Source organism: Anguilla rostrata, chromosome 10 (assembly GCF_018555375.3).
Source record: "Anguilla rostrata isolate EN2019 chromosome 10, ASM1855537v3, whole genome shotgun sequence".
Lineage (NCBI taxonomy): Eukaryota > Metazoa > Chordata > Actinopteri > Anguilliformes > Anguillidae > Anguilla > Anguilla rostrata.
In genome coordinates, this window is record NC_057942.1 from 28,225 (window position 1) to 51,809 (window position 23,585).

At 44.5% G+C, this 23,585-nt stretch overlaps 1 protein-coding gene across 2 annotated transcripts; it reads right to left on the reverse strand.

Moving 5' to 3' along the window:
- Positions 1 to 2,296: 2,296 nt before the first annotated feature.
- septin5a (septin 5a) lies at positions 2,297 to 22,743 on the reverse strand. Of its 2 annotated transcripts, none has more exons than XM_064353246.1 (11): positions 22,608 to 22,743; positions 12,257 to 12,347; positions 11,059 to 11,145; positions 10,637 to 10,760; positions 10,216 to 10,350; positions 8,729 to 8,846; positions 7,940 to 8,041; positions 6,302 to 6,398; positions 5,441 to 5,576; positions 4,236 to 4,338; positions 2,297 to 3,826 (listed from the first exon to the last, which is right to left on the reverse strand). In XM_064353246.1, the coding sequence occupies exons 1-11, from the start codon at positions 22,641 to 22,643 to the stop codon at positions 3,764 to 3,766; spliced, it is 1,092 nt and encodes a 363-aa protein (XP_064209316.1). In that variant the 5' UTR covers positions 22,644 to 22,743; the 3' UTR covers positions 2,297 to 3,763. The 2 variants fall into 2 exon arrangements, with proteins under 2 accessions (XP_064209316.1, XP_064209315.1); XM_064353245.1 differs by lacking the exon at positions 22,608 to 22,743 and adding an exon at positions 13,711 to 14,077.
- Between the last annotated feature and the right edge of the window lie 842 nt (positions 22,744 to 23,585).

Here is a 23,585-nt window from a genome sequence, read left to right on the forward strand (position 1 = left end):
AGAAAGGATGTTTATACTTACTAAGTTTTTTACAACATACAATCATTCACACTACAGAAGGGGTGGGGGTGAATACATAAATACAGATAAAAATTAGACATGAGGCCTATTAAATAAATATTGAATCTTGCAAACCTATCCACAAATAATTGCACCCATTAATGTACTGTATGCTTGTACACACAGTCAATGTCATATCACACACACTTGCACGGAAGTCATGCCAGCTGAAAATCCTTTGTATTGTTTTGTAATAGAGATTAAAATGGATATTTTCATATTTTACAACAAAAAATTTGAATGAAGTATGGATACTAGCACCACACGACACCTGCATGGACAACATCTATCGAGGTGACCAGAAAACGGACAGGTGAAGACCTTTCCAAGCTCAACTACAGAGAGAACGGTGAGAAGAACAGCACTTACCTCTTGTGTAGGTGTCAGCAGGACAACGTGTTCCCTGTCACAAAGAGACACTGCAGTCACAGCTGCAACCAACTGATAAAATGCCCTCTGTTGGGGCGAAAGGAAACAGGAAGTATTCTACCAAAACACATCAGTGACACTGCAATGCTGCAATGAACATCGCAACTCTATTTGCCAAAAACAAAATCAAACTGAGTAGGAAAGGGAGACGGTTTGTCCTTTATTCAGTGACAGAATGTGCAATGAATACGGTGAAAGCATATTATAGGAAATTATCTGAGGACATGACCTGTTTACATTATACTCCTTATTGCCAAGAGAGTTCAAGCTCTATTCCCACAGCTGAGCACCACCTGCAGTGAGCACCACCTACAGTGAGCCCCACCTACAGTGAGCACCACAATTCATTGGTCATCCACAGTCTTCCTCAGTCTACCGGGTCTTTTGACATAATTGAGTTCACCAGTTGTTTTTTTCTTGTTAATGATGAACCAAACTGTTGACTTGGGCATGGCCAGGGTTTTTGCAATGTTCCTGATTGATTGATTTTCATTTCTGAGCCTTATGACGGCCAGCTTAATTTGCATCGACAGTGCTGTCTTCATGTTGTCACACCCCAACAACAATCTCCAAAGGCAATTGCAAAGTCTAGAATCAAGACTAGACATCATTACAGCTCTCTTCTGCATTCACTAACGACACAAATGAATACACATGCCTAAAGAAACACATCTGTGAAGCCAATTCAACAAATACCTGGAGTACCTTAAAATGGGGGGCGGGGGTGACTGTACAAAAGGTTCTATAATTTCTAAACGGTTCAGCCGATATTTATGAAAATACCCTCAAATTAAAGCTGGCAGTCTGCTCTTCAATCTCATAGTCACTGTATCCTTTCAAACGCAAAGTGCTAGAGTACAGAACCAAAATAACAAAAAAAACGTGTCACTGTCCAATGAATTATGGTGCTCTTTGTGTAAGACGTGTATAAGACTTTTAGAACCTTAGTAGTACATGCATGTGGTATTCACCCAGTGTAAGTACATGTATGTGGGGTTCATCCTGTGTATACTTTTACCTGCTCTTAAGACACAAGGATAGGTTAATTGTGGTCAGGACCTATAAACCCTTCTTTGTGAGTACTGGTCTCTTCAGTATCTTCTCAGGCTGAGAATGGACGGTGTGTTGAACTGAATCCTGTAATTTATCCCTTTACAAGTTCATATATGAACAGGCGAGGGTTAGGGTTAGGGTATCCAAGACCTTTTTCTGTTTCAGCTCTATTTACTAAAACCTTGAAGCAGATGTGCTGCCACTACAAATATGCAGATGTTTGTTCTGCAGATGAGGATATGCCAGAAGATTTTTTTTAATTTGCCCATATGCTTACATGTATAATAATTACACTTTGAATTTGTAATTACTCTGGTATAAATGAAACCATTGCAGACAGGTTTTTCCTTAATGTTGACAGATCCAAGCATTTGCATAAATGTTTCATTACTGTGTAGGATTCACCTCTTCCATTAAACTAATAAAGCTGTTAAGACTAGCTATTGGTGTTAGTGTTATAGCTAGTTGTAGTGTTGGTTCTCTCTCAGCATGGGCCTGTACAGACAACAATTTAGCGATAGCGTGGGGGGGGCTTTGCAGGGGAAGCAGGGGACCTGCAGATAAGGAGTGACTCAGCACTTCAATTTTGGGATCCTTCATCCTGCGGTCAGGGAGACAAGTACAACCTTTTCCCAGAAGGACTGGAGACAGGCCAGCCAGGGAGGCCAGGACCTCCACCCAGGCCAGCCAGGGAGGCCAGGACCTCCACCTTTCTCAAATCGATTCCTCAAGCATAAAGAACAATCAGAAAGTGTTGTGTCTGAATGGAGAGCCTTTATTTTGTGGTCATAACCTGTGCATGAGTTTCATGTTGGTATAGCATTAACACTATAAAAAGCCATGGAGACTGCTAATCAAGGGAACAAGACAGCTCTTATAATCCAAAGGGCATGAGGATAATGCCACATGCACAACACACAGTCACAGTTTGGTGACTTCCCTCATTATTCTAGTTATTCTGCTACTGTAAGCACTGAGCCTGAACCAGGGAAATCATTTCACATGATGTTGTCTCAGGATCCAATAAGGGTGAGAGAGGCTGATGTGCATTATTTAGATGGAAGGTATTTTCTATAGGTGCAGTTATTTATCACTGTAGAAAGTGTTTAGAAAGCCAGTCAATAGAGTGGCATGTCAATCAACCATTTCAGTACAACAATCGAATGGTAGTTTCCAATGTTGTTCTGGCTTAAGTAATTTAAGACATTTGGTTAAGTATTCACCTATTTCCGGCCAGTAAGTTGAGCAGTCAGCTAGATTTTGTGTTACACCAAAAACCTGTTTCAAGAAAGGACAAATGTTACATTTGATTGTCCAGCTCAACAGCAGAGGCTGATCAGCTCACTTAAAGAAATAGTGCTTACAACAGAAGAAATGCTCTTGACTGTTTTAAAGTTAACACTCCTATTCAGACATTAAACTGCTTTAATTTTACCACCCACAACTTGGCGAACAGCACACTGAGCCTAGCCCTAGAATCCTCTCAGTAACACTTTCACCATTACACTCGCACTGCAAAAAAGTAATTTCCTTTATGATTATTGAAAAGAATAACATACATGATTAATTTCTTAAGTCTCTTGTTAATATTTCATATTCTTTATTGTGTGATATTCTAATCAATATCAATATAAACAATTTTAAATAATACAATTTGTTCTCAAAAGTAATTTTATTCTTATTTTTTATTGAAAAAATCTTAATGAATCTCTCTGTAAGAAAGTTTCTTTTTTGCAGTGTACAAAAACTGTAACAAAAAAAATTGGTCTGAGCCAAAGTTGTAAATTAAATGTTTTGAAACATGTACATCCATGAATGCACATAAACAATTCAAGCATATTCATAAATAGATACTGTCATTTAAATAGTATACCATACATTATTACCATTAATATTGTTAATAGGCTTAAAATGAACATCAAGGAAAATAAAAATGTTTCAGTGCTTCAACATTACTATTTACTGTGGGCCCTCTTTTAAGGGGCTCCATTGCACCACATACACGACATGCTCCTGGCTAGTACCATGGACAAGAACAAATTTCACTGTATTTTAGAGTGGCTGTTCAACTTATACCAAAAAAAATATTTTATAGCAGAATGTTTTCTTCTTGTGGTGAATCACTTTCAGTCTCTGTGTGGCTTACTGGCCTCACTGTGAAGAAGGCCCTACTCTCAGGTTTGCCCGTTCTCCATGATTATCCAGGGAGCCAATCACAGAATCACTGGTCATGCTCATGCATCTGTTGCTGCATCTTCTGTAGCATTTCCTGCATCCTCTTAAGCTGGAAAGGGAAAGAGGTTGTATAAGAACCACAGTCCTGAGGTCAGGTTCACTAAATGTGTCCTCCACCGCCACCTTGTGGACACCATTTTCCCTTTGCAATTCTGCACTCAAATGCACTTTCTGTGCAGAACCTAGCCTATAGCCAAAGGGAAAACCCAGTAATGCAACCAACAGACTGAGGACATTATGTGCTGTATAGGCACAAGCTGCATTTTCATTTTTTGTGCTTTATAAGCAACTGTAAGCTTTTGCACAACCTGAAATAATTACTAAATATTCTCTTATGGCAATTTCAAGGCTGGTCCTGACATTACACTACATTATACAATATTACATTACATTGCATTTGCTAAGAGCCTCTGATCCTGTCCCCAGCCTAGCTCCAGGCAGACAGGTCTCAGGCTCACCTCTTCATCTTTCATTTTGATCAGTTTCTCTGTCTCCACATCTGGGGTTGGCAGGGGCAGAATGGGAATGGGACTCTCCATGCGATTGTCCTGCGTCAATTTACTGGCAGAGAGAAAAAACACACCACCTCAGCAGCATACACACACACACACCACCTCAGCAGCATACACACACACACACACACACACACACACCACCTCAGCTGCATACACACACACACACACACCACCTCAGCAGCATACACACACACACACACACCACCTCAGCAGCATACACACACACACCACCTCAGCTGCATACACACACACACACACACCACCTCAGCTGCATACACACACACACACAACCACCTCAGCTGCATCACACACACACACACACCACCTCAGCTGCATACACACACACACACACACACACCACCTCAGCTGCATACACACACACACACACACACACACCACCTCAGCAGCATACACACACACACACACACACACACACCACCTCAGCAGCATCACACACACACACACACACACACACACACACACACACACCACCTCAGCAGCATACACACACACACACACACACACACACACCACCACAGCAGCACACACACACACACACACACACCACCTCAGCAGCACACACACACACACACACACACCACCTCACCAGCATACACACACACACACACACACACACACACCACCTCACCAGCATACACACACACACACACACCACCTCAGCAGCATACACACACACACACACACCACCTCAGCAGCATACACACACAGGCCCGTACACACGCACCACTCAAGAATACAAGCACCTGCCCAGGAGCCAGACTCCCCCCAGTTTATCATATTTGTTGTTTTCTGTAAAAGCCTATTTGTGATATGGTCTGTAAAAGTGCAATATAGATAAAACTGAATTGATCTGAATGGGTTAAACTGTTAAAAAAATGAAACACGTGCACACGCACAAAAACATACCCGCATGCTGTAGAGCACATGGTCTCACCATGATTCAAATATACAGTGTCATTCCTTGCCTGAACTCCTCACACATGGACACTTACACACAGCAGCAGTCACTCACTATATGTACTGTGAACATACACGTGCAAATGTAAAGGTACATGACACTATACATACACGCCTGCCTTTGAGCAGACCCAAATGAGATACAGTGTACTGCCCATTGCCCCTCTGACCTGGTCATCTGCTGTATGCACTGGGCCCGGTAGTTTTCATAGTGAACGTCACAGGTCACATCCTTCAGGTCGTGCATGTGTGTACGGATTAGCATATTGCGCAGCTTCACAAAGTCACAGTGTGACTGGTTTTCCACTAGGGGAACAAAGAGGCACATATACACACAGATGCACAATCACACAGAAACATTCACACACACACACACACACACACACACAAACATTCACACACACAGAAAAATACACACACACAAACACACACACGCATACACACACACAAACATGCACACACACACACACACACACACAGAAACATGCACACACACGCATGCATGAACACGCGCACACACAGAAACATTCACACACACACACAGAAACATGCACACACACACGCATGCATGAACACGTGCACACACACATACACACACAGAAACATACACACACACACAAATGCGCACACACATACACACATACACAAACATACACACACAGAAACATGCACACACACACACACACACACACACACAGAAACATGCACACACACAAACACACACACACAAACGCATGCAGACACACACACACACACGCACGCACGCGCACACACACACACAAGAGAGTGTTACTCAGTGAAACTTCAATCCACTGGTCTCAACATGTCCACAAACTGCTCTGTCTGGCACCAATAAATACAACCTAAACCTGAATGTTATGTTTCTGCATACCTTTCAGTCAAGTCAATTCCTTTTCAATGGAAAATAACTCTATGACGTGTTTTTTTCACTCAGGATGTTTTTCTGATCCCTCTTGAGCAAAGTGCAGACATGAAAAAAAACAGATTGGTTGAGCGAAGAGCCTGCCCACCTTCCACAATGCCCCAGGGGTACAGTCTTCCACGCACTCTCTGGCCCCGGGCCTCCACCACTGTGTTGCTTCCAATCACTGCGAACGGGGTGCTTTCCTGAAACCCAACAGTTCATGTTAGAAGTCAGGAGAAGCGCCATCGGAAACCCAGTGAGTTCAGCTCATCGCCTATGCTAACCCTAACCCAGCTCATTGCCTGTGCTAACCCTAACCCAGCTCATTGCCTGTGCTAACCCTAACCCAGCTCATTGCCTATGCTAACCCTAACCCAGCTCATTGCCTATGCTAACCCTAACCCAGCTCATCGCCTATGCTAACCCTAACCCTAACCCAGCCCCTTGCCTGTGCTAACCCTAACCCAGCTCATTGCCTGTGCTAACCCTAACCCAGCTCATTGCCTGTGCTAACCCTAACCCAGCTCATTGCCTGTGCTAACCCTAACCCAGCTCATTGCCTGTGCTAACTCTAACCCAGCTCATCGCCTGTGCTAACCCTAACCCAGCTCATTGCCTGTGCTAACTCTAACCCAGCTCATTGCTGTGCTACCTACCAGCTCATCGCCTATGTAACCCTAACCCAGCTCATTGCCTGTGCTAACCCTAACCCAGCTCATTGCCTATGCTAACCCTAACCCAGCTCATCGCCTATGCTAACCCTAACCCAGCTCATTGCCTATGCTAACCCTAACCCAGCTCATTGCCTATGCTAACCCTAACCCAGCTCATTGCCTATGCTAACCCTAACCCAAACCCAGCTCATTGCCTATACTAACCCAAACCCAGCTCATCACCTATCCTAACCCAGCTCATTGCCTATGCTAACTCTAACCCAGCTCATCGCCTATGCTAACCCTAACCCAGCTCATTGCCTGTGCTAACCCTAACCCAGCTCATTGCCTATGCTAACCCTAACCCAGCTCATTGCCTATGCTAACCCTAACCCAAACCCAGCTCATTGCCTATACTAACCCAAACCCAGCTCATCACCTATCCTAACCCAGCTCATCGCCTATGCTAAGTTTCCTGCTAAAACCAGGCCTGTGGCCTCTCGCCAAGTGTGGAACATCCCAGAATGCACTGGGCAGTTAATTATTCACTGCTGATGTCTAACGAAGGGATGATTCACCCTATCAGGCCACATATGTCAGAAATTAAAGCTCATGCAACAATGAATATAAGGATATGCATTAGGACTTCCTAATTAGACAGATTAGTTATTGGACAGGCACTTTATTTAGTACTTTATTACACCCCTTGTCCTAGGCATGGTTCTAGACAGGTACACATTGGCTGTTATGGCTGTTGATTCATCAAAAGATACAAAATATTTAGCTTGAAATCTATGCGGTTGCCTGCATCCAGTAGTTAAAATGCAACGTCTAGTTTCTCAAATTATTTTTAACTATCCATTTAAAGCCCCGCCTATATATGCATGCAGATGAAGAACAGGACTGATAATCTTTCAGTAAATCTTAAGGCACCTACACGTATAATGCAATGATTATTCGAGGAAATAGCAGCAGGCACTAGTTAAGCTGATAAATATGTGAGATTGTAAGATCTGTATATGAGTCTCAGAAGAGAGATCTGATTGAGAGGGAGGGTTAGGGTTAGGGTTAGCATAGCAACTTTCTCTCACCTTCAGTTCTTTATCCTGCTGCTTGAATTCTTCGTCCTCATCAGAGTCACAGTCAGGGAACTGGTACACCTTAATTCCAAATTTGTCAATCTCCTCTCTTACCTGGAAAAGGTGGGGTATTACTAAGTAACTGTTTCTTTTATTTGCATTTCTATATGTAGGTAGAGGGCAAAATACTTGAGTAAATGATGAATGCAAAGTAGATAGAAAGCAGACAGCAGCTTTTAAACAATTAATAAAAATTCAGCAATTAACATCCCAACATGTTCAGGGTCAAGTTGTCTGAAATTGTTGCATTGTATAATGTCCCAGGAATCTTGATCAGTGCCTATTAGTTTGCCAGCAAGAATCAAAGTGCAGCAGATGATGCTTTTCCCACTGGGCTTAACAGACAACTGCCCAGCTGTACATGGTCAATATGGGTTTGTAACATACGAGTGACTGGCCAAGTACTGCAGCTGTTTATTTAGAGATTGACATTTCTAGATTTACATTCATGGATTTTTTATCTTTTAGAGCCCCTCACATGGCAAGAGGTGTGGCGAAGTCCGTAGGGTGGCCAACTCTGTGATTCCTCCATGTGGGTGTGTTTCTGATCCCCCAAAATATACAAGAAAATACCAAAGGAGGCCAGATTGTCCCACTCTCATTAAAGAAAATTATCTGGTTATACAAAAGGGTTACAGGTAGTAACAATCTATTGCCAGTTAAAAAGTAAGAGCATTAAGAGAAGTGTTTAGGTGAAGGCTAGATTTGATCCAGTCCAGTCCCTCTGGGTGCTGAGCTCACCCTGTCCTTAAGTTTCTTGATTTCCATGGGTGTCAGGCAGTCGGCCTTGGAGATGAGAGGCACCACGTTGACTTTCTCATGAAGAGCCTTCATGAACTCCACATCCACCGGCCGCAGTCTGAGGGTCAGATCCAACATCCTGTTACTCCCTATGACATCATCATGTTATTATACTCAAACTTTCTTCTTATTTCTTACAAAAGCCTCCCCAACACAAAAGAAAGCTCTAAATTTCAGATTTCCTATTATTGCTGTCATCATGCAACCTTCGAAATGTTGGCCCAGAGTAGCATTTGGGAGGCTGTATGATGGTAAATGGACTGCATTTATATAGCGCTTTTATCCAAAGCGCTTTACAAGTGATGCCTCTCATTCACCCATTCACATACACACTCACACTCCAACAGTGAAAGGCTGCCATACAAGGTACCAATCAGCTCGTGGGGAGCAATTAGGTGTTAGGTGTCTAGCTCAGGGACACTTCCACACGCCCAGGGCAGGGGATTGAACCGGCAACCCTCCCACTGCCAGACAACCACTCTTACCTCCTGTCGCCCCCATAGTGCAGCAATGATATTATTGAGCAGTGTTAGATGCCTTAGCATTATTGCTACAGTCTATGGCAGTAAAATTATGTGAAGTTGTTAGGGTTCTCCTTAGATTTAGGGTTAGGGTCCACAGCCAGTCTGGGAGCACTTTTACTGAGACCTCAATTCCATTCAATTTATTTTGTTCAGCACTTCGAACAAAGAACTGTCAAAAAACTCACTTTACAGAGACAGAAGGAGGTTTGGGCCTGAACTCCCCAGAAGCAAGTGAGGCAAAAGCTCCCCAGTGGGACTTTTTTGTGATTTAAGCTAGTGTAATGTGGACATTCACAAGATGGTAGAACTGTGACATGTACTATTCCCAATACGCACTAAACAAGTATGTTCCACAGTGCTCAGCCATCTGAAACAGCCCAGTGCTCAACACTGTTGGTAGCCAAATAATAATGTGCAGTCTGTTGTTTAAGAAATGCTAATGATATGGAAATGTTAGTGAGCTGAAGTCTTCGCAATGTCTAATTACAATAACCAGTGCAAGTGGGTCTGGATAAGGGGCATTTCTAAATACCCAAATGTAAGCTGTAAGTTGCAGTGCTATGAGTATCTGTTACCCAAAACTAGCAGAGAATCCTTCGGGTTATCCTCTGGTGGGTGGGATTTATGATATGCTTATTTTCCATACTATATTCTCTGTGGGTGAGAGAGGCGGGGTCAGAGTGTGGGTGAGAGAGGCAGGGTCAGAGTGTGGGTGAGAGAGGCAGGGTCAGAGTGTGGGCGAGAGAGGTAGGGTCAGAGTGTGGGCGAGAGAGGCAGGTCAGAGTGTGGGCGAGAGAGGCAGGGTCAGAGTGTGGGTGAGAGAGGCGGGGTCAGAGTGTGGGTGAGAGAGGTAGGGTCAGAGTGTGGGCGAGAGAGGCAGGTCAGAGGTCGAGCCTGCAGTACCCATGTCCGAAGGGTGGGATGAAATAGAGGCAACAGTGCACACGGTTGTCCATAATGTTCTTCCTGTTGAGGCCGCTTTCATCACGGAAATACTGCTCAAACTGCTGGTCAATGTAGTCCGTGATGGGCTTCCAGCTAATAGGGGGTACAGAGCAGGATTCAGAGCATGCCCTTGTAGGAAAGACAATATACCTCAAATAGCTTTAATGCGCAGTCAAGAACTACAGAATAAATGCACAAATCCATCAGTAAGTTCCTGACATCAGGCTGCTACCACAACAACACAACTGTCATGTTTTTCCAGTTTAGTCACATTCTTTGCTTCATGCAAGGATCACATCCAGACACTATTGTGTTCCCAACATGAACACACATGCCCGGCTCACCAGCAGTGTGTCAGAGCCCTGATAGGACAGCTCACCATTCATTATTATTCACAGCATCTCCAAACCCAGGCGTGTCCACAATGGTCAGCTTCAGTTTCACACCCTTCTCCTCAATGTCAACGGTGTGTTTGATGATCTCCACCGTCTGGCTGATCCGCTCTGTAGAGGCACCACAGTCAGATGCTTCAGTAACACTGGAGGACTCAGTCCAGTTTGGTCTAACAGATGTTTATTAGTTATGAGGTGAGTAATTATATGTCTGTGCTAGGGCTGGGTGGCTAGACCTTATTTTTAGGTATACATGTATGAATTCACTTAATGGTATGTGGTTTTGCACACCGCGACAGTATGGTAACACATTTTGGGAGAAGAGCAGGTATGGCAGCAGGGCCCTGGGAGAAGAGCAGGTATGGCCTGTTAAAGGCAGGACCCTGGGAGAAGAGAATAAAGCACCCACCTTCAGCATTCAGTAGCTTCCTGTCCTTGTACAGGTCTGTGAGGAACAGGCTGTTCACCAGCGTGGACTTCCCCAGGCCAGACTCCCCTGCAATACAGCCAGTGGCACTGTGTCAAAGCCTCAGACCATAGCACATAATCACCCCTCCCCACTGCATTCTGGGTAGAGGGATACAGTGTTGTTTTATGTTAGAATGTATCTTTGATAGTGTAAAAAAAACACTTATTAAAATTAAGCAATATATTCAATAACATTTGTTACATGTCTTGATAGGATGTAGGTGTGGCTATAGAAGGCAGGTGAGGTTGTAGGGGAAGATGTGGTTGTGGGTGAAGGTGTGGTTTTGGCGAAGGTGTGGTTATAGGGGGAGGTGTGGTTGTAGGTGAAGGTATGGTTGTATGGGGAAGATGTGGGGAAATGTGGGTTTTGGGGGAGGTGTGGTTGTTGGGGAACGCAAGGTTGTGGGGGGTGTGGTTTTTGGGGAAGGTGTGGTTGTAGAGGAAGGTGAGGTTGTTGGGGAAGGTGAGGTTGTAGGGGGAGGTGTGATTGTAGAGGAAGGTGAGGTTGTAGGGGAAGGTGTGGTTGTTGGGGAAGGTGAGGTTGTAGGGGGAGGTGTGATTGTAGAGGAAGGTGAGGTTGTAGGGGAAGGTGTGGTTGTTGGGGAAGGTGAGGTTGTAGGGGGAGGTGTGATTGTAGAGGAAGGTGAGGTTGTAGGGGAAGGTGTGGTTGTAGGGGAGGTGTGATTGTAGAGGAAGGTGTGGTTTTAGGGGGAGGTGTGGTTGTAGAGGAAGGTGTGGTTTTAGGGAAAGGTGAGGTTGTAGGAGAAGGTGTGGTTGCAGGGGGAGGTGTGGTTGTAGGGGAGGTTTGATTGTAGAGGAAGGTGTGGTTGTAGGGGAGGTGTGATTGTACAGGAAGGTGTGGTTGTAGGGGAAGGTGAGGTTGTAGGGGGAGGTGTGATTGTACAGGAAGGTGTGGTTGTAGAGGAAGGTGTGGTTGTAGGGGGAGGTGTGATTGTACAGGAAGGTGTGGTTGTAGGGGAAGGTGAGGTTGTAGGGGGAGGTGTGATTGTAGAGGAAGGTGTGGTTGTAGGGGAAGGTGAGGTTGTAGGGGGAGGTATGATTGTAGAGGAAGGTGTGGTTGTAGGGGAAGGTGAGGTTGTAGGGGGAGGTGTCGGCTCTGGGAACATTCTGTTATTTACCTGCTACCATGAGGGTGAAGTCAAACCCCTTCTTCACAGACTTCCTGTGCACCTGGTTAGGGAGAGTGGCAAAGCCCACATACTGCTTATCCTGTGAGTGAGAGAGAGAAAGAGGGAAGGAGAGAAAAGTTGAATACAGAGGGGGAGAAAGAGAGAGATATAGAAGAGAAAGAGGGGCAGAGAGGGAGGAGAGAGGGAAGATGAGGAAGAGAAAGAGACAGCAAGGGACCAGAGAACAGGTAGTCACAATATGAGTCACAGTCATGCAGTTTCCAGTTCAGCTGGGAACTGGGAAGGAAGGATTTTCTTGCCATCTTTCAGTCAAATAGATTGATTTCATTTGAAAGGCACTTTGTTTGTACTCCATTATATTCCCCATAGACACGAACAAATCCGTAATCCAACAAAAAGTAATGAATGTGCTTGACTCATTGGCCAGTGAAAGCACTAATAAAGAAGGGTGTTCTGCAGTGGAATGGACAGTACAACACATTTATAAATGGCTTGGCAGAGGACTGAACGCCATGCTGATTCACTGCCATGGCCCAGGGTCTCCAGCTGCAGGGCTGTACCAAGCATGTCTGTGAGATTTCTTCTTCTTCAGTCCCGTCAAACGGGAGGCCCCCAACCCCACATCAGTCCAGACTGAAGGGAAACGAATGCTGTGGCCTTCATGGCTGTTGGTACAGAATGTGAGCCCAGTGGGGAAACCAAACAGTGCTTCTATTGACCAGGCCTGAAAGACCCTTTCACCAGCTCCTCCCCCCCCCCCCCCAGCATCGGCAGGGTCCCATCATGGCTGTCATAACTCCTCACCCACATTTCCGACAACCGGAGTGCAACCCTGCACCCCTCACCCCACAAAACAAAACCAGTTCAAGGAAATGTCTCACAAGATGGTCAAGGTATATAATGATAAATATTAGCAAGCACATTTCTCCACCATTTGGGGGACTAGTTTCAGAACAGTGTCATTGACAGTAATGTTTTCCAACCCTAAATCACATCAGAGAATGATGCTTCTCATGAACGGATCTGAAGTGTAGGAACGCAGAGATCAGGCAAATTGAGCGATGTGCCTGCCGCTGTTTGAGGAATGCCCTGAGTCAGATACCCCGTTCCAGGCCAGCCCAGCTGAGAGGCAGCGGGTGTTTGGCAGGCGTTCAGGGGGAAGGCAGCATGTGCTGCTATCCGCCATCCGGAAAGGCAGCAGCTCCCCCCCCCCCCACCATGTGGTCTGTCTTCTCCTCCCTCTGGGGTTTCTGCAGGACCAGTATGGGCCCCCAAACACCCCCCGCCTCTCCAGAACACTCCATGTTAACAACCTTCTTCACTTTCTCACAGAATATTACGAGTTCTCAACACCCTTCCTTATTCTCCTCAGTCAGATACTTTTCTGTGTCTTTCACAGGGTCCCTCACACTGCCCGCCCCCTCCCCCCCCCCCGCCCTTACCTTAACCCTGGCTGTCCTAAAGCGGGGGACCAGCAGACGTTCCGCCAGGTTCTCCTGCCGAATCGTGTCCATGTGAGTGCTCACGCTCTGTCCCTCTGTCACTCTCGTCTTCACTCCTTCCCGGACTCTTTTCTGTGATTCCTCCTCACTCTCTCCGGATCTCTCTCTCTCTCTTCCTCACTCTCTCCGGATCTCTCTCTCTCTCTCTTCCTCACTCTCTCCGGATCTCTCTCTCTCTCTTCCTCACTCTCTCCGGATCTCTCTCTCTCTCTCTTCCTCACTCTTTCTGGATCTCTCTCTCTCTTCCTCACTCTCTCTGGATTTCTCTCTCTTCCTTACTCTCGTCTTCTCTCTCGCTCTCTCAGCCCCACCTCCAGGCTCCTGCTGCAGTCCCAGCTCAGGCAGGTGGGGGAGGGACTCCCACACACCAACAGTGCCGCAGGCACCAGGAGCCCGAGAGAAGGACAGATAGAGGAAAGGAGGAGAAACTATAGTGACGTGTTTATGATATGTGCGTACACATACGTGGTGTGTGTGTGCACTGCTGTGCACGTGTAATGTGTGTGTGTGTGTGTGTGTGCGCGCTGGCAACAGAGTTTCTGCATTGCAATACGCAATGCTTCCACATGGGGGAGACAACAAGTTACACTTAATACTGCCAGTACTATATGCATTCACATGGAGCCTAATATTCTGTTAATCTGAACAATAGCCTAATCAGAATTCAAATGTCTCATGTAAGCATCTCAATCAGAATTGACAGGTCCATTCTGATTGATTCAGTATGAATCAATTCAGTATGAGAGGGGTGGTATAAACCTTTGATAATCCTGCCAGTACGAGAATATTAGTGACTAATGGTCATGTGAACACTCGTTCGAATTGCCGTTAATGATTTTCCATTCTGCGCCCGTGTTCCATTCTGCGCCCGTGTCCTCCCTTGGTGTGGCATGTGTGAGATTCCATGGCAGGTGCCAAGCAGAAGTGGTTTAGAATTTTGAGCGATTTAAGGTTTGTTGAACTTCTAGTTGGAAGGCTTAAAACAACAGATTGGTTGAACAACAATTTCAATGATTTAATTAAGTTTGTACAATGTTTGGAAGAGGATGATGTTGAATTGCAACTGTTGCTTCATTTGCAAGAACAGGAGAAATACAAGCTTAGTACGAAGTACCAAAAACAGGCGCATTTTTGAAAAAGGTTAGTGCAAAATGCAGCATCTCTTCATTGTAATCAGGGTCAGTGCTAGGCCTGACACTATAAACTCTGCGTTTTATACATTTACCATGAATGCTGCTTTGTGGAATCCTTCATCATGCTTCTTAAATGTTGGGCTGCTCTGCGATAATTTTGAGCACAATATAACACAAGGATACAAGGAACAACACAATATAACAAATACCCTTCACCATTGTTTCCTTGAATCTTGGCTGCTGTAACACAGTGACAGCTCATTTAAATGCTCTATGCACCATAATTGGGTGGATAAGTTTTTACAGTAAAGTATTTATGAGCACTGAGGCTCAGGAGAAGTGAGCTGTCCCGTGTAAGACATGGAGAAGAAACCCGTCCCGGGTTCGGGAGCTCTGTGAGACAGAGATTAAAGACCGCTGTGGACTGGAGAGGGAACCCAGCGGCCCAATGGAGGGGGGGGGGACGGTGGGATTGGGGAGGGTCTGTACGGTGGGATTGGTGATGGTAGTGGGGGGGTTACTGTGGGATCATGGGGGTTAGCATGCAATATCAGATCCATTAGTCTGGGCTCTTTCCCCACCCCCCTGGGTACCAGCACAAGGTCTGGAGGGGCTGAATGGAACAGATGTCTGACGGTGACACAATGCCCCCCCTCCCCCAACCCTCCAACAGCACCTCGCTCAGCCCCTCCCACTGCCTCTAGCCCCCCAGCTGCTGCAGTGCCACAGCACCTGGGACCCTAACCCCTGACTCTCACCCCAGCCCCCCAACCCCCCCCCCCCCCCCCACTCCCACCCTAACCCCCGACTCTCACCCCAGCCCCCAGCCACCCCCCCCCCTCCCCACTCCCACCCTAACCCCCGACTCTCTACCCCAGCCCCCAACCCCCCCCCCCCTCCCCCACTCCCACCCTAACCCCGACTCTCACCCCAGCCCCCAACCCGCCCACTCCCACCCTAACCCCGACTCTTAATCACTTACTACTTATTGGAGCTCTTTGGTCAACTCTCAATGGTGAGAGAGGGCTGCGATCGGTGCTTGGGCCTACAAAGGTTGTTCAGGGTTGATAAAGAGACTTCTCTTTCCCATCAAAGCTCATATACATGAAGGGCAAGGGAACAGCAGTCCAGCGTCTAAAGAGTCATTCCACAGAGCAGTGCTCACTCACACCAGCACAGCACTTAGACATGATATAAAGCACTATGCTTACAGTACTCCAGGTTTAGGTAGCAGGATGGAATTATGGTTAAGGGACTAGACTGATAATTGGAGAGTTGTTTTACAATGTGATACTATTGCTTGTCCAAATCCACTAAACAGCATTAAACACTACAGTTATTCAATAACATCCACCACAGCTTTAATCATACAGCTCAACTACAACCCTTCAGCTCCCACTCCCTCATGGATACTATGGAAGGGAAATGCCAGAGCATCTTCACTGTAAAGGTCATTTCTGACCCTCTAGGAGCCATTTGACTGTAAGCAACTGGACCAACAGTCAACGCCAGACACAAAGACTGTTCCTGCTCTGGTTCACAATGCCTCTGTCTAATGTGGCGTAAGTAAAGTGGCCTTTAGGTCTGACATAAAGCCTTCCACTCCTGAGTAATTCATCGTGAGCTTGAGAAGAGACGGTCCCTGTGCTGGAACAGAGACAGAGTGCAGAGCCTCCACACGGTCCTTTCAGCTCACAGCATCCTTGGCTCCCCAGCTCTTTCACATGCAAATGAAGCAGCATGTGATTGGTGGGTGAAGCTCTTTTGCATGTAAATGCAGGAGCGTGTGATTGGTGGGCCACAGTAGGGCCTTTGACCAATCCCCCCACATCAACACCTGCTTGCTTTAGGGTGCTGGCGTGGGGGTAGATTTCTCTGAGCCCTGTAGGGAAACCCAAGCCTGAAGAGGTTCAGTTTACAGCACAGCAGCCCGTTAGGCACTTTCTCTTGCACTGTGACACCGCTACCCTATATTGGCAGAGATATATAACCTGGTTGGGCAAGCATGACTATTATGACAACAGCAGCAAGTTAGGTGCTTTGTTTCTACTGCTACCCACATACTCAAAGTAACAATCTTGATTCTCACAACATACACACACACTGCATGACATGACAGTCTTAAACAGTCAAAACCTTCTGAAAAGCTAAATAGATAGTAAAAAGCTGAAAAGCGAACATAGTTACTCAAATATTTGAGCTTTAGGTTTTCATGTTAGGACAAACGGTAGTAGGCTCATGATAAGAGCGTCTGCCAAATGCCTGTAATTTAAAAAAGTCAAAGCTATGCTTAATTTATTACACACTAACAGGGTATATGTAAATACATCACACTTTAAAATGAAATATCACATTGTGATTAACCTAATGATAGCAGTGTAATTAGCGTAATGGTAATATGATTAAGTTAAAGATAACACAGTGTAATTAGCCTTATAATACTACAATGCAACTAGCATCATGATAACTAGCCTAGCCTAATGATGATAATAAAGTGTGATTAACTTAATGAAAACATTGTGAATAACCAAATAATAACACCATGCTGGGGGGCACTGCCCTTATAAATATAATAAGCCTCACTGTTTCACTTCTGTTATCATTTTAACCTTTTCATTTAGAATCTTGATGTACCAATAAATACCAAATAATTTATTCATACGAATTATCCTTCCAGCAATCATGCTCGTTTGTGGGTGGATATATCCCCACTGTCAGCTACAGAGAAATAGAGAAGCATTTAAGGCTATTGTTCTTTTAATTTGAGTTATTTTGTGGAAAGGTCAAAAGCAGAGCCCAGAGAGTCCAGCCTCGGGTATGTAGTAGGAGGCAGAATCATTGCTCCTGGTTTTGACCGCATGCTGCCACTGTGAAACATCATTTGTGTAGTCTTATACACTGTATTAGACTAGCGTGGCCCAGATTAAACCCTACTGATCAGCACAAGGACACTGGGTATGTTAGTGATGCTACATGACACTGCTACGTTCAGCTGTGCAATGACAAAATGCACAGACTCTGCCGCTGTATCTACACACACAATTAAATAACAGACGCCCTGACGAGCAGCCCAGTGCATCTTTTCAAACGTAATAATCTCTCTTCCCTGTGCCAGCTGTTGCTAGTGGGGTGGAGTCGCATTAGCAACATTAGTCGGAAGGAGAGAGGCAGTGCGCATGCGGACAAGGAAGCAGCCTGTAAACAATGTTAATAAAAGCAAAGGAATCACTATGATAAAAGAGGACCCACAATATAATGCTTGTCTAAGGCAATGACCTGATATGAAATTTAATATAGAACTAACACAAAACTCATTTCAAAAGTTTTTTTTTTTAATAAAGATGCAATTATTTTAAATATGTGAAAAATATTAAATTGATATAAAATATGTATAAAATACTCAACTCATCCCAAAGAGCTGTGGAATCATGTCCCTCTCATCCCAAAGAGCTATGGGATCATGTTCCACTCATCCCAAAGAGCTATGGGATCATGTTCCACTCATCCCAAAGACCTGTGGAATCATGTTCCACTCATTCCGGAGACCTGTGGAATCATGTTCCACTCATTCCGGAGACCAGTGGAATCATGTTCCACGCATCCCAAAGACCTGTGGGATCATGTTCCACTCGTCCAAAAGAGCTATGGGAATGTGTGTCAGCTACAGGGACCACGCCCATTTCCCCTGCTTTAACTGTCTCCAACCAGCAGGCTCCACAATGTAAAATAGTCACAAGTGTGCCCCAAAAAGTAACTGCCCTTCCTCATCTTTCTTTTCCCACCATTTGTATGCTTTTGATCTGTTCCTTCTTCATGAAAATATTCATACCCAGTGCAAGCAGCACTAAATTAGCAGATAATACACTTCTACACAAGTGTTTCCACAGCAACAGTAAGGTGAGTACAGTCAGTGACAAATGTACATGAACAACCTGAATGCTTATTTTAGCTAGGGATACAAAAGAAACTGAAATACCAGGTTGTGTGAAGTGCTGTGTGTTGCTATTTGGATATTGCTATAATAACAATAATTATTATTATTATTATTATTAGAAATTCACATGTGAGACATTTGAGACACGTGAGACATTTCAAATCTGTTGCATTGATCAGATTTTCTAATAATAATAATAATAATAATAATTATTATTATTATTATTATTATTATTATTATCTATTTTTATAGCAGTTAGTTTTGATCATTTGGTCGTCTTCTATTCCTGTTAGCTTTCACATCAGCTGTAACCTGTTCTACCCATTTTATTTGCTGTCTGCTACTTTACACCAGGCTGGCCAGTGGAGGTTGGGCTCCCCCTTATGTACCTGCTATTTGGGGGTTCAGGCCTGGTGTTTGCTCTGTTTTCTCTTTTTGCTCTGTCTCTTGCCTTGCCACTCTGTAAAGTGCCTTTGTGACCGTTCTCTGTAAAAAGCGCTATACAAATAAAATTGAATTGAAGTAAGAAGATATGCAGGTATAGAGACGTGCAGGTAGGAGGCTTCATGCTTTCTGTCCTGCTCTCCCATGAGTGCCAAACAAAGAGGATGGTGGAGGGCTGTTGCTTGGCAACAACCCATCTCTCATGTCTCCAGGGCTGCCCACCAATCAGCAGACAATTTGCCCTGTTAAGCCTGAGGGCCTTCTAACCCTAACCCTACACTCTAAACCCTACACTCTAAACCCTACACTCTAAACCCTACACTCTAAACCCTACACCCTAAACCCTACACCCTAAACCCTACACTCAAAACCCTACACCCTAAAACCTACACTCAAAACCCACAAACCTAACCCTGCACTCTAACCCTATACTCAAACCCACAAACCTAACCCTATACTCAAACCCACAAACTTAAGCCTACATTCTAAACCCTACACCCTACACCCTAAACTCTAAACCCTACACCTTAAACCCTACACTCAAAACCCTACACCCTAAACCCTATACTCAAACCCACAAGCCTAACCCTGCACTCTAACCCTATACTAAAACCAACAAACCTAACCCTATACTCAAACCCACAAACTTAAGCCTACACTCTAAACCCTAGACTCAAAACCCTACACCCTAAAACCTACACTATAAACCCTAGACTCAAAACCCTACACCCTAAAACCTACACTCTAAACCCTACACTCAAAACCCACAAACCTAACCCTACACTCTAAACACTACACTCAATCACACAAACCTAACCCAATACTCAAACCCACAAACTTAAGCCTACACCCTAAACCCTATACTAAAACCCACAAACCTAGCCCTACACTCTAAACCATACACTCAAAACCCTACACCCTAAAACCTACACTCAAAACCCACAAACCTAACCCTGCACTCTAACCCTATACTCAAACCCACAAACCTAACCCTATACTCAAACCCACAAACTTAAGCCTACATTCTAAACCCTACACCCTACACCCTAAACTCTCAAACCCTACACTTAAACCCTACACTCAAAACCCTACACCCTAAACCCATATCAAACCACAAGCCTAACCCTGCACTCTAACCCTATACTAAAACACAACAAACCTAACCTATACTCAAACCCAAACTTAAGCCTACACTCTAAACCCTAGACTCAAAACCCTACACCCTAAAACCTACACTATAAACCCTAGACTCAAAACCCTACACCCTAAAACCTACACTCTAAACCCTACACTCAAAACCCACAAACCTAACCCTACACTCTAAACACTACACTCAATCACACAAACCTAACCCAATACTCAAACCCACAAACTTAAGCCTACACTCTAACCCTATACTAAAACCCACAAACCTAGCCCTACACTCTAAACCATACACCCTAAAACCTACACTCTAAACCCTACACTCAAAACCCACAAACCTAACCCTACACTCTAAACACTACACTCAATCGCACAAACCTAACCCAATACTCAAACCCACAAACTTAAGCCTACACTCTAACCCTATACTAAAACCCACAAACCTAACCCTACACTCTAAACCATACACCCAATCTGACATTATTATTGCTTTTCTGCAGAGAAGTTGCTGGAAAATCATGTGTAACTTGCATTTGTGGCCCCACTGAAGTCCACACCACCATAAAATATTTTACTGAACTCAGTTTAATGTGAGAAATGGCACATGATCCCACCTAGCTAACCACTGAGAGAATGTCCCATGACATGGACACCATTGAGCTCCAATAACAGATCGCTCACATCTTTAATCTCAAAGAACATTTACTGACCTCTTATATCAACCATGCCCATTTCTCATCTACAGCGACCTCTGTGTGAGGTACCAAGGCTAAGGGCTAATGTGAGATGCATCTACAGCGACCTCTGTGTGAGGTACCAAGGCTAAGGGCTAATGTGAGATGCATCTACAGCGACCTCTGTGTAAGGTACCAAGGCTAAGGGCTAATGTGAGATGCATCTACAGCGACCTCTGTGTAAGGTACCAAGGCTAATGGCTAATGTGAGATGCATCTACAGCGACCTCTGTGTGAGGTACCAAGGCTAAGGGCTAATGTGAGATGCATCTACAGCGACCTCTGTGCAAGGTACCAAGGCTAAGGGCTAATGTGAGATGCATCTACAGCGACCTCTGTGCGAGGTACCAAGGCTAAGGGCTAATGTGAGATGCATCTACAGCGACCTCTGTGTAAGGTACCAAGGCTAAGGGCTAATGTGAGATGCATCTACAGCGACCTCTGTGTAAGGTACCATGGCTAATGGCTAATGAGAGACGTAGCCAGAGACGTATAGTTTGGTGTCGGCCTTTTGCAACGTTAATGCAAAAAGATTTCTATTATGGCTTTGTTCAATAATCAAGCTACAAACTTATATAAAAATGGTGCACCCAATCCCTGGAGCTGGCCCCTGTGACATCACCACACAGCCTCCTCTCTGACAGTTCAGAGTCACCTGACTGCTCCACAGGCAGGTAAGGGCAACAGCTGAGCACCTATGATGAGGGCACAGCTGGAACGTCTCACCCAGCAGCCTGCACAGCCAACCTCCTTGCTTTTCATTCATTTGTCAGCACAAGACAACAGACACACTGTGTCAGTGACAAACCAGGTCCTGTGGAGACCTTGCATTAATGAAACATGAATAAAGTGTAAATACTTCAAAGCCTTTTATAGTAGAAAGCAGCAGAAATAACAGTCTCTCATAATTATAGCAGAAAATAACCACTCGAATCAGTGACACATATGTGTACTGTTGAGTGCAGATAACAACGAACAGTCAGATCCGAAAAGAACCTCAAACGCCCATCCCCAATTTAATACTTGCGCATCTCGCCGGGCATGACCCGCTCTATTATGCAAAACAGGGTATTGTTCAGTGGGTGACAAAGATCTGGCAACAAAAACATTAAAACCACGCCAGACAATAATGTTCAAAATACAAAGAATGTACGTACATGCTATGGCGTATAGGTTATAACGTTCACGCACGCACGAATAATAATGAATTGGCTAACGTGATTTCAAAATATGACACACCTAACCTTTTCTGGAGTCTAGTATGTTTCCCAATTATTCTCTCCAAAATATTTATCGAGTTCCACTAGTGCCGACGTAAACGGATGCTCATCTATGTCTCGTAGCTAATTTATGGTTTTATGATGAAAACAGCTGTAAATAGGGCTTCGCTGCCGACCGCCGATGTAAAATAGGCGCTGCGCGAAATTTAAACAATGCGTGTTCTCTTACCTCCCCATCTTCTGTTGATATCCATTTTTGTTTCATAACCGCAGGTGCAAGAGTGGGAAACGATGTCCCGGCATTTCACCGAACATGAGAGAGAGGGGGGACATTAATGAATGAGAAACATTGAAGCTGGAAGACTCGTCTCGCTACATCATACATGTACATTCCCCGTAGCTCCTGTATCCTTGGACCTACCCGATTTCATCATCCGGCTTTTGTATCTAATGTTGGTAGTCATTTCGTCTGTCCTCCTTCACTGTCACGTCCGTACGGTCGACGATGAAACTGTAATCTATCCGTCTTCACTTGGCCTCTAGTGAGGAGGGGGCGGGTGGAAAGCACGAAGACTCCGCCTTTCTTTGTGCCACCCAATCGTACGCAAAATAACGTCATGATTGACTTACCCCTAGATGACACACAGACAGCTAATTTGACAGCATTATGCTCTTTAATTGTACAACATAGCAGCGTTTATTTGTAGTTTTTACAAGTTGAATGATACCTGCATTACAGCAAATTTCATACAGCGTTGGTATTCCCTGGAACACCTATACCAGTGCTGAATGCTTTCAGTTAGGCCAGCTATATGACCCTCGCCTAAATAACAAATAGTTTTAATGTCTAATCCAATATTGGAAATAACCAGTGTTCAGGGTCCACAAATATTAAATAAAAAAATTCAAATCATTAATGTAAAAAAGTTAATCATTTTCTAGTATTAGATGTATTATTTTCTGTTAAACACAATGGAACTAGACATCTAGCAACCTATGCATATAGATATGAGCCTTCTAAAAAGATTCCCAATTAAAAAAATTATACACAATTAGGACTTTGGAACATTTGAATGAATGAAAGGCAGGGAAGATAGCTGCACAACACTGCTTTGAATCAAAAGCAGTAGTAATATGATTAAGTAATAAAGTGCACCATACCATTTCTGTTATGTATAGGATTTTTAAATGCAAAATTATAAAGGCA